At 33.2% G+C, this 17,681-nt stretch overlaps 1 protein-coding gene across 11 annotated transcripts in view; it reads left to right on the top strand.

The window, feature by feature from the left end:
- DGKB (diacylglycerol kinase beta) overlaps nt 1-17,681 on the top strand; it is a 796,780-nt gene that overhangs the window by 474,339 nt on the left and 304,760 nt on the right. For all 11 annotated transcript variants that reach the window (XM_067042589.1, XM_067042590.1, XM_067042594.1 and 8 more), the window contains one exon: nt 5,677-5,741. In XM_067042589.1, coding sequence (XP_066898690.1) covers nt 5,677-5,741 — 65 coding nt within the window. The remainder of the gene's footprint in view (nt 1-5,676; nt 5,742-17,681) is intronic.

Genomic DNA, 17,681 nt, shown 5'->3' with positions numbered 1-17,681 from the left:
CGCAAAAAAAAAAAAAAAAAAAGTTTAGTATACTGGCTCAGAGTAGCAGAGATGCAAGTTTATTATGTAATAAATTGTGTCTTTCAAACAAAGAGGGAAAAGTAAATTATTCAAAAACCCTACTAATGTACATAATATGTATTTTGGCAAAAATTAGACAAGAGTTCTGCTTAACTCTTATGCCAAAATAATACAAAATGATTCAAATATTATACTGTAAAATATTAAGTCATAAAGGCCAAAACATACAAAAAGTAGTATTAGTTCTGATTCTGGAGGAAAGAAACATGTTTCTAAGCATGACTCAAAACTCAGGAAGAAAATGTTGATATATCTGAAATATAAACATTTTAAGCTCTACAAGGTAAAACAAAGTCAAAAAACAAACTTGTAAAATATTTGCAATGCATGACTTTGTCTGCACTAGTAAAAAGCATAAAATGCCTGGGTTCTAGAGGCAGTTTCCTGTATTCAACTGTTAATTCCACAACCTCTTCCTGTATGGTCTAGAATGATTCTAAGATCTGTAATCCTCAGTTTTCTCATTCATAACACATAGGTAACAATAGATAGCTCATAAAAATTTTTATGAGGTTAAATGAAATACTACATGCAAAGCTTTTAAAGCAGTGCTTTAACAGTAGTAAATATTTAATTATTATTCATTGTTATCATTATGGTTATTAATATAAATAAATGTTTCCTTAATGTACACAGACAAAATGGATAATGTACTTGAATAGGTAGTCCACATAAGAATAAATATGAACAAAAGCATATGAAAAGATAGTCAATTTCAATCAGCAATAATGAAAATTTATTTAAATAGTTGTGACATACCTTGTAGCTCATCAAATTCAGAAATTGATAAACTTAATGATAACCAGTCATCGTAGATACTACTACTGGGAATATGTTAACATTTTGGAGAATAATTTTTCACTCTATAATAAAATGTAATATTTACATACACTTTTAGCCAGGTATTCCACTTGAGTATTTGTTGTAAAGAAATAGTCACAGAGCTGCATAAAGTTTGTATAGAATTTGGTATCAAAATATTAAACAACATCAAATTTGGTAGCAAAATATTAAACCCAAACCATTACCGATAGGAAAATAGCTACATAAATAATGGCACATCCATTAAAGGGAAGAGGTTGCTGACATTAAAAACTTCAGGAAAATACCAGTTTACTGATATAACAAGATGTCTGAGCTTTATTTATAAGTTTAAAAACACCCAGTTTCAGCACCGTTTGTATAATATAAACCTGTTTTTGTAAATATACATATGTGCATATATATTTTCATACATGTATACTTTATATATAGACAGTTTTCAAAATGATGCATGAGAAAGGATCTTGGTTATTATCTCTAGGAATTAAAATTGGGGAAATGTGAGACTCACTTTTCATTTCATAAACTTTTATATATATTTAATTTTTTTAACATTACTTTTATTTAAAGTATAGTTTAACCAAAGAAGAAGATCATAATCAATTTGAGAGCTCAGAGTTCTTTAAGGGAGACCCTAAGCACATATTCTCTGAATATCTTTTGGAGGAATTTAATAGAAAAAAACATTCTTTGGAACCCTTGAGGTTGTGCATGGGGTGAGTGTGGGGTTGAATGCACAAACGGACTTCCAGAGACTGCTCATTGCTATTTTGGAATTGTTGAACAGCATAACTGAGAAAATATACTAAAAGTTGTGAGGCTGAATCGGTTGGGATGGAGCTGGGAACATTTATTGTCTGTACCAGAACTTTCATATCGTATAGTTGCATCAGAATTGGCAGACCTCTCTGCCGAAGCAGATGGTGCTGGCTCATAAGGGTTAAGGTTCCAAGAAAGGATACCACTGCATATTTATTAGGATGGTAAAATTAAAAAGACTGTCAAGAGTTGGTGTAGATGTGGAGTGTTGGTAAAGATGTGGAGTAACTGGAACTCTCATACTTTACTAGTAGGAATGCAAAATGGTACAAGTACTTTGAAAAATAATGTGGCAGTTTCTTATAAAGTTAAATATACACATACCATATAACTCAGCGGTCTCATTCCTAAGTGTTTACCCAAAAGACATAATTGCACATGTCTACAAAAAGAATTGTGCTGAAAAGTTCATAGCAGCTTTATACATAAAAGCCAAATGTCAGCCACTAATGAATAAACAGATTGTGGTATACTTATTTAATAGAATACTACTTAGCAATAAAAAGGGACAAACCACTGACATTGGAACAAATGGCTGAATCTCAAAAGCATTATAGTAAGTGAAAAAAGCCAGACATAAGAGAGTACTTTTAAATTCCATTTATAGGAAATGTTAGAAAAGGCAGACTATAATGACAGCAGATCAATGATTTTTAAGGGTGGAGGAGTGTTTGTGTGTGTATACACACACACACACATACAGGTATACATACACCAGAGAATCAGCTTCTTAGCCACATCTGCCTTTAATACTCTGCACTGGTATTTTTCTAAAGACTGATTTTTTTCTTTTCCTGTAAGGGCTTATCATTGTTTTTTTTTAAATAAACTTACCCTAAATCCTCAAAGTTGCACTTTAAGTTATTAATTTGAAAAACTTTATTATTTTCTGTGGATCATAACATTTTAAATTGAGAAAATAAAAGTGCTGAGATACATATATACAGTGAATTCCACTAAGAGGAGGACATTATCAATACTAATGTACGTGTGTGTGTGTATACACACACGTACACACACACATACATATTTGAATCTATATAAATTAACATACAAATTACTACACAGACTTCTTTGAAAATGAACATAATGGGATTTATTTTTTTTGCTTTAATAAAGATGGATATGTTTTAGTTCTTAGATCTGATTTTAATTTTTAAATTAAAATGAAAGTATAAATTCAGGACATAATAAAACCACATTGAGAGTCAGTAAATACATCTTTCAAATTTATACAATTCAACTCTTTTTTAGCACCCTCTTTTTACTTTAAATAACATTCTAGTATGGATATAGAATATATGAACACCCCAGCTATAACAGAACACTACTGCAATTGCTATACAGAATAATATCAGAAAATCTCACTACAATACTATAAAGGGGTATGAGTGTCCTCATTTAAAGATAAGAAAGCTGTGACTCATGGTAAATAAGCAATTTCCTCACAGTCACAAGTCTTAGAAGTGAAAGTCTGTCTGAATTCAAAGTTTATCCGTTCTAGGATATGAAAGTGATGCCAATTTAATTTCTGTTTCCTACAAACCGCAACGCATAGAGACCGAAAAGGCAAAGTTTATGTAAAAAAACCAACATTACTTTAGCTTTGTCTTATTTGGTCTCTTTTTAGAGACCCGTTAGTGCCCCTGAAATATGGCTGCTGGATAAGTTTGCAGAATTTGTCAGTTCTCTTTCAAGCCTCTTGGTTTTATGCCAAAAGGACGGAGTCCCATGGGAATTTGGTCTGAATTTTCATCCAAATGAACACCTGCTGTCATTGTTCCTTATCCATCCTGTAGTCAGCAAGGCCAGCTCTCTCTTTGTGGGTGGGACCCATTCAACACAAGGAAAAGGCATACCAGTGTTCCTCACTAGTTTTTATTTTTCCCCTCTCTTTCCTACATGATTCTTTGCTGGAGTATCTTGGAGATAGAGGAGCTAAGGTTAAGTTTATCTTTGGCTATTTGGTGTTCTGTATTTCTAGGAATTTAGGCAGTTACAGTCCAGTCTACATAAATGGTCTTCTTTTGATACTCTCTCTTTCCTCCTTCCTCCTCTCTTTTCCTTTCTCCCTCTCTCTGTATTATTTGTGTTGCTTTGGAAAGGAAGAGATCTGTTATTGCAAAAGTGTATGCTTATAAAGCAAATAATCCGACCCAATCTACTTTTAAAAGTTTCAGTGCTATAACTTACAGAAACAAAGAATTCAAGCAGAGGTAAATTCAATGATAGTCTCCCTGTGGATAACTAATATTGATCATTCATTCTTAGTACTTGATTCATATTTCTTTACTTTTGTTTAACTGGTCTGCTGGATGTATGCATTTAATTATAAGGTATTCCAGATTGATTTTGAACCAGATTAGGGATAAATTCAAAATAAGTGATTTTTTAAATTAATGATAATGCCACATAATATACCATACTCAGATTTTTTCTATAATTTCATACCACAGTAAGACAACTGCACATTCTCTAATAAGTATATTTATGACTTATTAGTGAGAACTTTTTTAAAAGGAAGAAACTCTGTGACTGGGTTTGAGAGCTATTGAACCAATAAAGGTGAACACCTTGATATTCTTACTTAGCAAACCAGGAAATTGACCACACATATATAACAGAGTTATACCTTAGGATATCAAACCACAGAATTTTTAAATAACTTTTTTTATTTTACAAGTGTTGTTTCCGTATGCACCTATCTATACCTTTGTGTCCTTTACACGTGGATTAATTCAATTACTCAACAATTTTTAGAGGATAAAATTGTACAGTAAAAACTAGAGTTCTATCACAGCTCTATCTTGCAGGGAAAAGCAGCTCTCGGTCTGCCATCTGCAGCGGGCATTGGTCCCTCTCTTGTTGTGCCTCGTGCTTTGTTATGCATGAGTAAGCACATTAGCCTTTTCGTTTCATTCATTAGACTTTTAATCCTTGATTAGTGTTTTCAGGATTCTCTCAAATACACAACTTCTTTATTTCCTTTGTGTTTGGTTTTTCTTTTTCTTTTATCTCTACTATGAAACGAAATTAACCGTTAATCGCTAAAATAGCCCCATTTCCTTTGAGGTTACTGGTAAATATATTGGTTTCTCATTGGAGTGATTAATCATGTGTAGATGAAGAATGGGAAATTATCTCCTTGCTTGGAATAACAGGGCCAACTATTAAAAGTCAGCAAGAACAGTCTATACTTGAAAAGCTTGAATCAAAGTATTCTACCAATGTCACACGTTGTGTGATTCTGTATCATAGAAACTCTGAATGAATTTCCTAAAAGGGAGAAACATCCATTAGGGTGCAGAACTGGTGCATTTGTGGTCTGAGAGTTCAGTTACACTTGTCCCCAATTCTCCAAAAATAAATTTTTCCCTTTATTGTTTTTCTCCATTAAGCAAGATATGTCAGAAAGTAGCTTGTGGAATGAACAGTTAATAATTACACATCCAGTACACTCTTAGACAACTTTGAAGCCATGTATTATACTTACCTTTACTAGATATGCACCCTCAAGTGATATTTTTACCCATAATTAATCTCAAAGGACTAGGAGTTTCTCCACCTGATCATTTCTCCACTTAAGCCATTCTTCTAGTTTTTGTGTAACAATATTTTCAACTACTTTTTGACATTTATGTTCATATGAACTATCTTAAACATACTTTAAGCATGAGGCCAAAACCAATTATTAAAGGAGATATGTAAATTAAATAGAAATCAATTCCTAGAAGTAAATATGAAAAGTAACCAATGGTGACTAAATCACACTTGCACGGAATTTATGTGGATTTCACATTTCTGCTTGTTTTCAGAATATCTTCTTTTTGATGACATTGTTTAGGAAACATTAATTTAAAATATTATTCTTCAATTTTTTTCTTTTAATCATTATTTCCACAAGATAATAGGATCATAAACTGTCTTGTTTTTCGTTTCTGTTTCTCTTCTTAGGATGCTTCCATTGCACACAGATTCCACATCATGAGAGAAAAACACCCAGAAAAATTCAATAGTAGGTAAGAAAACATATTATAATTATGGTTGCTGTGGATGAGCTATGTCATAAGAAGGATCACTATATGGTATAAAGCATTTTACATATAATGACTGAATAAGGCTTGGTGTATGTGTAAGTATTAAGACAAAAGTATAAACAAATTTAATTTTTCTTGTTAGGTTTTAGTGAGGTTATAATGAGGAATACAGTGTGGTCATATCTAAGCCCATTCTTATGTGCTGAGAAGAAAGATTTCAAGTGTAAGATGAAAATAGTACCTTATTAAGATATACTGGAAGTCTTTACATGGCTAAGTATGTGAGGGGTGACCATCCTAAATCCCAAGGAAAAACATGAGGCTCTGATTTGATCATGCTGAGTAACTGTACATTACGTAGGTATCATATAAGACCTCTAATCTTTGTACTGTCAGTCCTATATTGGCCTCAGCTAAATGGTAAATAAACCAGAGAAATATCAATGCTGAAAAAAACTACTTTTAAAGACTTTTTCTTCACGGTGAAAAAGCCTTGAAAACCAAAATATGCAGAAATTATTTACTCTAAAATTTAGATGTTGACTTTTTTCTGATACTCAGGGAAGTAGAGAAAGCTTTGGCTTTGTTATCTTCCCCATTTCTAGAAGGAAATATGTCTATCTGCACCCCACTACCCAGGAAAAATTGGGCAGAAGCAGTGAATCATCTTTTGCTTCAGTTATACCCATTTCTACTCTGTTCATTTCACAGAGGTACAAAATCATAATCAGCATTTATATACAGTTATTTAAGTGCTTTATATATTAATGTTCAAAGTCAAAGGCCCTATGGTCTCTGTATTTGGCTAGATTGACCTTGTACCATAAACGTTACAGAACACATAAGACAACTGCTCCTGGAAATTCTTATGTTTATTTCAGTTTTGTCATACACTAGTAGATTGACATAGTTTTCTTCCATGTAGTTTCATAATAAATAAATGCTGTTAAAATGTATTTTTAAATCTGTTTTAGATTTTTCTTAATTGTAGACTTTAGTGTACTACTTTATACAAGAATCATCATATTAAATAGTTTCATGGTTAGTGAGACCCTATCAGATTTTTCATTATATTGATCTATTTAAAAGTTTTAGCAAGACATATGAAAACTTATTTGTAAAATGTGCCTTAGGTATTGCCTCAATGATAAATCATGATGCTATGGTTTGCTCTTTCTTTCATAGTTCAGACATGTATGATTTTTGTTTTAAGGAAAATGGAAAAAGTGTGTAATGAATATGTGTATGTGCACATAATATCTTTAGAAGGATTCACAAAAATCTTTTAAGTTTGGTTTCTTCTGGAAAAGAGAACCAAGTGGTTGGGATGGATACTGAATTTTTATTGTACTGTTTGAATTTTATGCCATGTATATTACAAAATTTAGTCAAAAGTAAGTTCATTAAAATTGTGCACCTTTTTTTTATATCTAGAATAGACACTTTGATTTTACAAGATTTAATTTTATTTCATGAAATCTATGAAAAAAAATTGATGTAACAATGAAAGTATATTCACTTTGTAGTATATTTCAGCACTTGATGACCCATCTTGAATGTTCTGGAAATGAACATATTTATTAATGCACATAAAGCCATATTATAGAATCAACTATCCTATGCTTACCCCAGTGCCATTCTGTGAAGCATTCATGTTTTGATATTCATATATTAAAATAGGTTTCTAGCAAAAAAAAAAAAAAAAAACAGTGCTCTTTGAAAAATGCTGCATGCAGTGTGTCCCACCAGGAGTTTTACAGTTTAAAAGCCCATTAAAGGAATTAAGAAATGCTTAAGGGGGGAAATTTTTGTCCCAAACTTATTTAGCAGAGGGAGGAGAGAAGAGAGAAGGAGGGAGGGGAGAAAACCAGAGAAACAGAGAGAAAGAGAGACATGGGGTATGGGGGAGGGAGAAAGGAGAATTAAAAATATAGAGTACTGTATCAGTATGTTTAGGTGATGCTCAAATTTGACAGCCTATATTTAAGAATGCCAATATTTATGATCCTCCCTCAAGTATAAAAGGTAATCAGTTCTGTTCTCCAGAATAATTTTAATTCTTTTTAATAAGACTTCTGTTATTTACATATATCTATTTACATTTTTATTATCAATTGCAGTAATAATTTATGACATTGCTCACTGCCCAACGTGGTTAGATGCCATTTGCTACCATGTGTTTATATACCCCGATTAACTTATAAGATGTAAAATTACATCTTATTGAAACTTAACTTGTAAATTTAAGTCACAAGTAAATCTTGCTTATACAGTTTAAAGGAGATATTTCATTTGGAACAGTAATAACATAGAAAACACCTTCTAGATTGTTACAGGTCACATGTTTCTGCTGTGAGTTCAAAGAATGCCAGGTATATCAGTAGATGCTCAGTGAATTATCGCCAACTGTTTTTTAAGATAACAATCAGCCCTAAAATTATATACATCACCAAGTTAATTATCCATATACATTTCAATCTGTACTTTTGTAGGTTGTCTACACTCAGAGTTACTAGCATTTAGGTAATTCTCTAAACTGCAATACAACATATTCAGATTATGAAAATGTTCTAATAAATTTCTGTGAGGAAGACATGCCAGATATTGTGCACAAGCATTTCATACTTAAAAGGACAGATTTCCAGATTTCAACATTGAGACAGGTTCAGCTATAGCACTTTCATATTTTCAGGAATTTGCAAATGGATTTTTTTAAGTACTCCGAATAATGGTGTTTCAGATCAGATCTCTTGTCACAGTAAATCACACGCCATTAATATTATCCTCTAGCATGCTCACCTTGAAATTCATTTATATTTTAAAGGACATGATGTTTCTAACATTATCTTAAGGAAATTAATTACCAAAATATATAGTTCTGCTCTCTATGCCTTCTTATGACAGAAATTGAAAGAACTGGGAAAGATAATGATTTTTCCGGTGGTGCTTAAGAGAGTTCTAGTTGAGAGGTTTATATCATATTCTTTTCCAAATTTCTACATAAATCTAAGTTAACTGTTAAAAGGAAATATGCTGTTCAACTTTCTAAACTTCAAGATAGTCTTCAAACTGAATTTAAATAAATATTTCTGTTGTTTTAAGCTGGAAAAAAAATAATTCTTAAAGTATCTATGCTACTATTATTTAAAACCATTTATTACATAATATTGGTATTTAAAATACTTATATATCTTGACTATTACTATTTACCGTCATACTGATGCTCATAATTCAAATATATTACACCTTTCCGGGTTTTATTTAGTAAAAGCATTTTAAGTTCTTGCTTTTTTAAAAAACAGATATTAACAATTGTACATAAACACACTATAATATCTATCTATTAACATTATTATGAAGGGTTATAATAATTTTGGAGAAAATGCAAAATGGTTGAATTCCATGTGTAAATCTGTGTAACATTGACAAGGACTTATAGGTAATATGCAAAATGGAACTAACTATAGAAAATGTATCGGTGGTTTACAAAGATTTCTTAATATTGGAGTCATAGCTTGTTTTTAAAGAACCAATTCAAATTCTTAATACACCTGCTAGCGAACACTGAGGGTTAGCAATACTGCCCAAAGATACTATTTCATTGTCGCATTGATCACTTAAAACTATCTGGTCTCTAACTCCCTGAATGAAACAAAGATCGTTTTCTTAGCCCCCTGTTCAAGAGGTATGTGCCTTATTTCTGTATTACTTTCTGCTTTTTTGTGAAGACATCTACAGCTAGAAAACTGAATGGATATGTAAATTTAAATAAGGCAGTTTAACTCAGAATCTAGGTAGTGATATAAGATGTGACAGGGGGCCTTGCCTTCTAAATGTGTGGGAAGAAACAAAACTGAAAAATTGGTGTTCCAGACTGATAATTTGATGTTACTGTATTAATAAAACCTAATTTTGAAAAGATTCTGTGCTCTGCATGTTACTCAAGAAATTAAATTAGTCTACATGAAATAGTCTGACTAAATTAGTCCTAGGCAAATTTAGAAAATTTGCCTATGCCTTTAAGATCACTCTCATTCTGTGGAATGATTCTTGATTTTATTTTCTGACAATAGGTTTTAAGAGATCATGGAATGAGACTCTCTTTGGGACGTTTGTATCTACACAGTGCATGGAATATAATGAGCACTCAATAGATACTTGCTAAATGTATTCATTATATTACTTATTAGTAAGTGGTATATTTGTTTTTGAAATATCTTACTACTTTTATAGTTTGTGCTTTTTATAGTGCCAAAAAATATAATAAAAAGAGAGTTGAAATATGCTTAGAATGAGTCTTGATTCTAAATATTCTTTTAGGCACTAGAAGTTTTTTTGGTATTCTTGTATTTAATATCCAAGGACCCCAGCCAGCAGTGTTAACAAACAAAAATTTTACAATATAAATCCCTAAGCTCTGTGAATGCCTTGCTAATGAATGCTTACTTATAGATTTGTTTTAGCACTTGTATTATCAACTTTATAGGTTAGCAATAATTCTTAATAATTATTGATTATTTATTAGTCAAAACAGGGCACAATATATTCTTAGAATTCAACAAAATAAATGTTCAAAGCTTCACAAGCAGTGTTGAAATTCTGTGTGGCATTTTATTTTAGGCATTTGACCTCACTTTTATATCCATCAGTCAAGATAACTTCATTATTGTATAGTAAAGTATTTTTTTCTATTTAAAAATGTAAATTATGTTTCATTGTAAACTTCCACATTTGTAAATGGTACCATCTTTTATAAACCAACTAGGGAAATGGCACTGTTGATATTAAAAGTTTAAACATCTGTCATTTTTAGTATTTGGAATAAAATCTATATTCATTAGAATTGTTCACATTGTACAGGGACCTTTTGGACAAAATTATATACTCATGAGACTCCCATGAGCTAAGGCATTTTTTATTTCTTTATTTTCTGTGTACCTACCGAAATTTGGTCTATTTTTAAAAATGAAACTTACTCATTTTTCATTATCACTTAACATGACTACTCAATTATATCCTTTAAATAACATTTCTTGAATTTTTTTGTGTAAGCATTATTAAGTCAGCTTTTCCAGATAATGAAACTATTATCCTCATATAAGCCATATAGTGTGTAGATAGATGGGTAGATAATATATAGATTTATACATGTGTATACATATATATATTTGTGATGCATAGATTTATTTGTGTATATCTATGCTACATATATTTTCTGTGAGTTTCAGCTTTTCATATTATCATATTTATGTAAGCTTTTCATAATTATATGTATTCTTACTACAATATAGTTCTAATGTAAGACCTTTAAAATAATTTACTAACTATGCTATTCTCTCCATATAATTTCCTTTGTATGTTGAGACATTTAAATATGTCTGATCTGAGCAGATGAAAATATGGTTAAGTGAGTTAGAGCTGTGTGCACATTGATGAAAGGGATTCAATTCACGTGAATCTTTCTGCATTATTTCCTGGTATCATTAAACCGTAATGCTCACTTTTATGTCTGAGCTGTTCAAAATCATGTTTGTAAGATAACTCTTTGGAACAGAGTGCGTGAGAACTGGAGGATAAATTAGGAAGAGATTCAGTAACTTTTCTTCCTTCTTTGCCTCTCACTCCATCTTTTCTTTATTCTCTCCAGCTTTCTTATTCCTGCTCTCTTGTTTTCTTTCCTTTATTTTTGACACTGCAGGGGAGTAACAAAAGGATCAATGAGGGTCCTGAAGTTTGGATAAAACATTGCTGTCTCCTATTGATTTGGTTGATTATTCTGCTGACTTTTAATAAGGAGTTATTTTTATATGATGGGCATCCAGCTAGACCCTGTAGTTTTTGATTCTCTAAGGCAAATGAGGAAAATGAATTTGGGGTTACATAGAAACCTTAGATGGTTTTAGGTTCTGCAGAAGAATGTAAACTGGAAGAAAAGTTTACATTGTAACAGCACAGACGGGTATTTTCTGGGACTCCTAAGTTAAGGTGAGCATTGAGCTCGAAAGGGTATATGTTGAAGTAAGGGTTGCTTATATATTCTCTGATTTAGCTGAAGAAGAAACATTTATTTCTAGTTTTTGTTTACAAGATACTTACATTTTATTAGTATCATCTCCATGCAAATATTCTAAATTTTTCTTCCTTGATTTTGCCTTTCTATTCCCAGGATTTGTGTTTTTGCTTTACATGAATTTGCAAGTGTTTTATGCAAAAATTTTATACACATACACAAACACATACACACTCACTTCCTAGGATACCAAATTAAGAAACAAGATTTGTGAAGTAACAGTAGTTAATTCAGAAATGTCCGAAAAATCACAACTGAATAATCCAAGTTATAGAGTGTTTTCTTATAGGGAAGAATACTAAACAGAAGACAGCTTAAGAAAAAAATTTCTGCTCATTATTATAGGTCCTATACCTACGTGGAAACTTACAGGAAATAATTATCAAATTGAAAGTACATTATTTCTTGTTTATTATAAGCTGACAGCAAATATATGTATATAATATATAAATTTATACATATTATAGGTACATAGATATATAATTTCAAGTAGTCCTTAATGAATTATCACTTTTAAGGGAAAAACCAAAGATAAACTTAGCCAGCAGTTAAAGCTGCTGTTTCTAGGAACCCTGTCCTCAATTTACTGCGTGTTTTTGTGTTGAAAACACTGAAGCTTCTGTTTCCTTTGTGTTCAGGCCTACTCCCTGGCTTAGCATTATTCTCTCTAACTGTAACAAGAACCACGTGTGCTCTGGGGGCTGAGGGGCTCCACTAAAGTAATTAGACAGTGGACAGCTGACTTTGGGGAATGAGCCTGTAACACTGACCAGTGTGAACAACAGAAATGTTTTTTCCTTTGATGTTCATAGATAATCTGGAGGCTAGCATTTATAATTCATTAGAGTTCAGTTGTTACATTCTTTACTATAAAGTTAGTTCCATATAAGTTAGTTAATTTGATAAGAAGTTTAAATGCCTAATTTATAGTATCTAGATGCTTTATGATTTATTCCATCAATAATGTAAGTATTTTGGATTCTTCTAGAATAAAATCTGTTGATTCTTGTTAGAAATTATCCCTGGCATGGAACCTTGAGGACCCTTGTTTTACATACCACTTCTACATAGGACATATTAAGTATAAAGTAAGTCTATCTTGAACTCTTTCCAAAGAGGTTAATCACCTCATTATAAGGTAATTTTACCTGGAAAGTAATCCTCTGGCACGGCTAATTGGAACTAATTAGGTGCTCTCCATTGCTTCTTGCTCCACCTAAGCATTAGTTACTAATGCTTTTCCTTTTAGAATACATGTTCTTATAAGGATATGTTCAGCATTATTTTCTGACTAAATATAATAATTCTAAAATAGTAACCTTGAATGGTAGGTTGACTTTTTAAAAACAGGCTTCCTCACATACATTTTTCTTTGAAGAGAAAGATAATATTCTTGAATATGCAGCATTTTGAAGTTTGTATTTTCTGCTTTGTATTTCTACATGAGCAATGTTTTCACAAACTAGGGAATCTTATTTAAGCAACCCTCATAATTCTATGTAGTAGCCCTAAAATATGAAGAAAATATTTCCTTAATGGGTAAATTTCTGAGGAGACTTAGAAAGTAGAAATACAAAATCTTGATTTATTATGAATTTTTAATTTTAATATCTTAAAAATCTCTTCCTCCCCACCTCAGCTTCTAGCAAGAAAAATGGCAGACATGCTATAACTTTATTGTATTTTTAAAGATTTTATTTGACAAAACACTTGTAAGGGTCAAAATTATGCTAATTGCAAGGTATTCCCTTTACTATTGCTCCATAGCAAGCTTTCCGCCGCCATATAATGAGTTCAGTTTCTTCCCCTCTCCCATAATATTGTTCCTATATTGTTCAAGCCCTCACTAGCAGTATCCTAAGGCTTGTCAGTGTCCTCCTATCTCTTCCAGGTTCTTCTCACCCTTCAGTTCCAAAGCAGATGTCACATGTTTTCTCTTTTGGTTGTGGCGGCCATTCACTTCCACATATCAAAATCTCTTTTGCTTACTACTGCTAAATAATAAACGACTTGAGTGCTTGGCAATGTAAAACGATCATTTTATTACATGCATAGCTTCTGTGGGTCAGCAGTTCAAACAGGGTGAAGCAAGGATGGCTTGTCTTTGCTTCGTCATGTCTGGGCCTTCAACTGAGAAGACTCACTGGTTGGAAGTGATTTGATAGCCAGTGGATGGAATCTTGGTTACTCTCATGTCTGGGGTCTGATGCTGGACTAAAAAGTCCAAGAATTTGCCTTCTGCAATCTGGAGACCCAGGAAAGCAGTGGTGTCATTCAGTCTGAGTCCAAAGGCCTACGAACCAGGGGAGCAAATGGTGTTAATCTCAGTTGGAAGGTCAGAGAAGATGAGTAAGATGCCCCAGTTCAGTCAGTGAGGCAGGGGAAAAGGGGCAAATTCCTCCTTCATCTGCCTTTTATTCTCTTCAGACCCTTCACAGTGTGGATGATGCCTACCCACACTGGGGAGGGTAATTTACTTTACTGAGTCCAACAGTTCAAATGCTAATCTTACCCAGAAACACTCTCACAGACACACCTAGAAATAATGTTTAATTTGAGCACCCTGTGGCCAAATTGTCATGTAAAATCAACTAACACAAGTACCTACAAAATGGCTTCTCCACGTGGCCTAGACATTTTCAAAGTGTGGTGGCCTAGGATAGCCAGACTTCTGACATGGCAGCTCAGGCCTCCAAAAGTTAGTATCCTAAGAGAACAGGGAAAAGCTCTATGGCATTTTCTTCGCTTAGCTTTGGAAGTCACAGAGTTTCATATTCACTGTACTTTTTATTGATTGAAGTGGTCAAAAGCTCACTCAGATTCAAAGGGAGGGGACATAGATATCACTTTTCAATCGGAGGACTGTTGAAACATGTTCTATAACGTTCACAGAGGGGATTCAATGATGAATCATACTAGGTTCTTGTTTCAAAGGAGCTTAGAGTTTAATGGCAATAATATTGCAACATACAATTATAATAAAGGCTACTATTTATTTAGGAATAACACTTCCACATCATTAAATCATTTTTATCATATGATGTCTTCTTTAATCCTCAAAGTAAGTCTACTCTGTAACAATTGCTATTTTCATTTCATGGAGGTGAATACTGTCCCCATAATACTTCATAGTGGGAAAACCAGAAGCTCATGCTCTTAATATATATGCACACTCAGGAGTAAACTGTGCCTCTACAATGTCTCCTTGTTTCTCCATGTCCTGCCCTTGTACCTATGGCACTTATTTTCTTTCGGTTCTTGACTTAAAGCTTCTGTTGGAATTCCCAGTTGTTTTCTTCATTTTCTGGGTCCCTCTGCATCTGGTAACATTTAAGTAATCTTAATGCTGGTTGCATTTCACTAATACCAGTTACTGCTAAACACTGATGCTGACCTTGAGACCTGTCCTGTGCACCCATATCTTCACCGTGCTAGGCCTGATCATAGGGTGCCTATAATTTGCTAAGGATTGGTGAGGGTGGCAAATGAAATGCTAGATTTTATGTATAATCATCTTTAGATAGATTATATAAATGACGTAGAAACTGATTCATCTCTGTAGACAGAACTGAAATGATCTGGTTTGGAAAACAGGCTACTGTAACTTAAAGGACAACTTAAATTTTAAAAACAACTTCTTATTTTTGGGCAATTACTGGCACTTTATCCCCAACTCTATTGGGTTAATGACTTTCATCTCAGACCTTCTGAAGAAGGAACAACTACTTCAGTGAACCTAGGCATAGAGTCTTTCCAGAAACTGAACAACTCTCCTCCACATCAGTGCTAATCCTGTTGTGTCAGATGTTCCACCAGCATGACTCTGTTATGTAAATTGTGGCCATTGGTGCCATTTTGTCTTATCATCTAGGGTAAAAATATACATTATATTTTATATAAATATAAATGTATACATTTGTTTATATATTATTTATATTTTATCTAAACATTGTTTTAATAAATCTTATATAAATAATAAAAATAAATACAATTTAAAAGTAAATATATATTTATCAAAAATAAGCATATAATAAATTTTTAAGTTTATGTAGATCTGTATATAATATTATAAGATATAAATAGGTAAATATATAGTATACTTATATACAAGTTTTGGTCCTTTTATATTTTTATTTAACAGGTTTAAGGTACTGTCCAGAAGTCTTCATTTTTGTTAAATAAATCTATAAATTGTGAAAGACATGGTCTAAGAGCTACACTTTAAGGAACACAAATTTAGATTACTCCTTAGAAACTTCTGTAGCTTGACTGTTCAAAATAAATTACCTTGATCACAGCCATAAGGTACCAAGCAGAATTTATCCAGCTTCTGTGTATAAACACCATCGTATGTAGTATTTGCTGTTTGAAAGTTTGGACCTCAGCTGTATGGATACCTGCTATATTCAGAGTAGGCACTGCATCAGAACTTGGCAATGTGTTTTGACTGACTTACTGATAGATGAAACCAGTTTGATTTTCTCACTCCTATTCTTTGTCCACCTAACCACTGACAATTCCTGCCTGGTTTAAATTCCCTTGGGTTTATGGTCCCTGGAAGTAGCGTTGGAGCTGAAATAATTAAAATTTAAATAATAGTACCTTGTTTATTTAGAATATTTCTTTGGAAATGGTACTTAAGCTCTCCAAACCCGTAAGATCTAAAGGAGAGCTATATGGAAAAGATCGACCTCAGGGTTCCTGAGGCCACCTTGTGCATTTATTCATGATCTTTTCCCAGTTGATGGCTCAGTTCTGACCTTAGGCCAGCTTGTGTGAACATCCAAACGTCTGTTTCCAACTCATGAAAATCCCGTGGATAATGTCTCCTATAAAGTGTTAATATTTGTGGTGTATGCTTACAGCTAGGAGTGGCACTCGTTATATATCATATGAGGCAGTGAGCTGTATTTCACCATGCACTTAGAACTAATAAGCAGGGAATCTTAATGAAATGCCATACGTGGTTCTCCTTGACTGAATTCTTTTCTCCCCCAGACAGACATATATGTGTGCTATTTAGAGCTCTGGAGCCTGTCTTCCTGGCTTCGGATCTTGGCTCTTCCCGTTCAAAACTCAGTTGTGTGACTTCTGAAAGACTGCTCATCCTTCTGTGCCCCAAATTTCTAATCACGTAACGAGGATTGATACTAATAGTACTGGTTGTGGGGGGTTGTTTTTAGGTAAGAAACAGTGGATGAAGAGCACTTTGAAAGTGACTAGCGAATACCAAGTTCCTGATAAGTATGAGCAGTTACGATTCATGACCTTTTCACTCACTGCCTACAACTCCCACCGGACACGTCAGCACTCTCTCTCACACTTTCTTCACCTTGCCTCTCTGATTGTTCTTAGAGCGTCTGAATTTACCTTCAAGGCCTTTCTTGCAGACTCCTATTCCTGGTGAATGGCAAGGAATATGGCCTCTAATAAAGCCAGACCTGGACCCCTGCAACACGTATGCTTGGCAACTCTTAGCGTCTGTGTTCGGTTACCTGAACTTCAGGCCAAGTTTGATCCAAAGATAAATAAAATTATTAGGTCCTAATTTCATTTTTCTTTTATTTTCTTGTCTTTGCCCTGCTTCATATGTTGACTTAGTCCTCAGACAGACTTAGGTTATAGTAGTCAAATATTTCCAAGATTTACATTGACAAACCCACACTGTCTAGAGAGAAAGAGAGAAAGGAAGTTCTGATTGTCACCCTTATTGGCTCTGCATCTGTTACATGCCTGCTGCTGGACTGGTCACTTTCACCAGAGGATGGAAATGACTTCCCTTAGAACCATGTAGGTCTCTAGATGGAAACAAAGTGATTGGGGATTGGGAAATAGTTGCTGCTGTGTTCACT

This window comes from Kogia breviceps, chromosome 9, assembly GCF_026419965.1.
Source record: "Kogia breviceps isolate mKogBre1 chromosome 9, mKogBre1 haplotype 1, whole genome shotgun sequence".
NCBI lineage: Eukaryota > Metazoa > Chordata > Mammalia > Artiodactyla > Physeteridae > Kogia > Kogia breviceps.
This window is presented reverse-complemented; position numbering and strand designations above follow the sequence as displayed.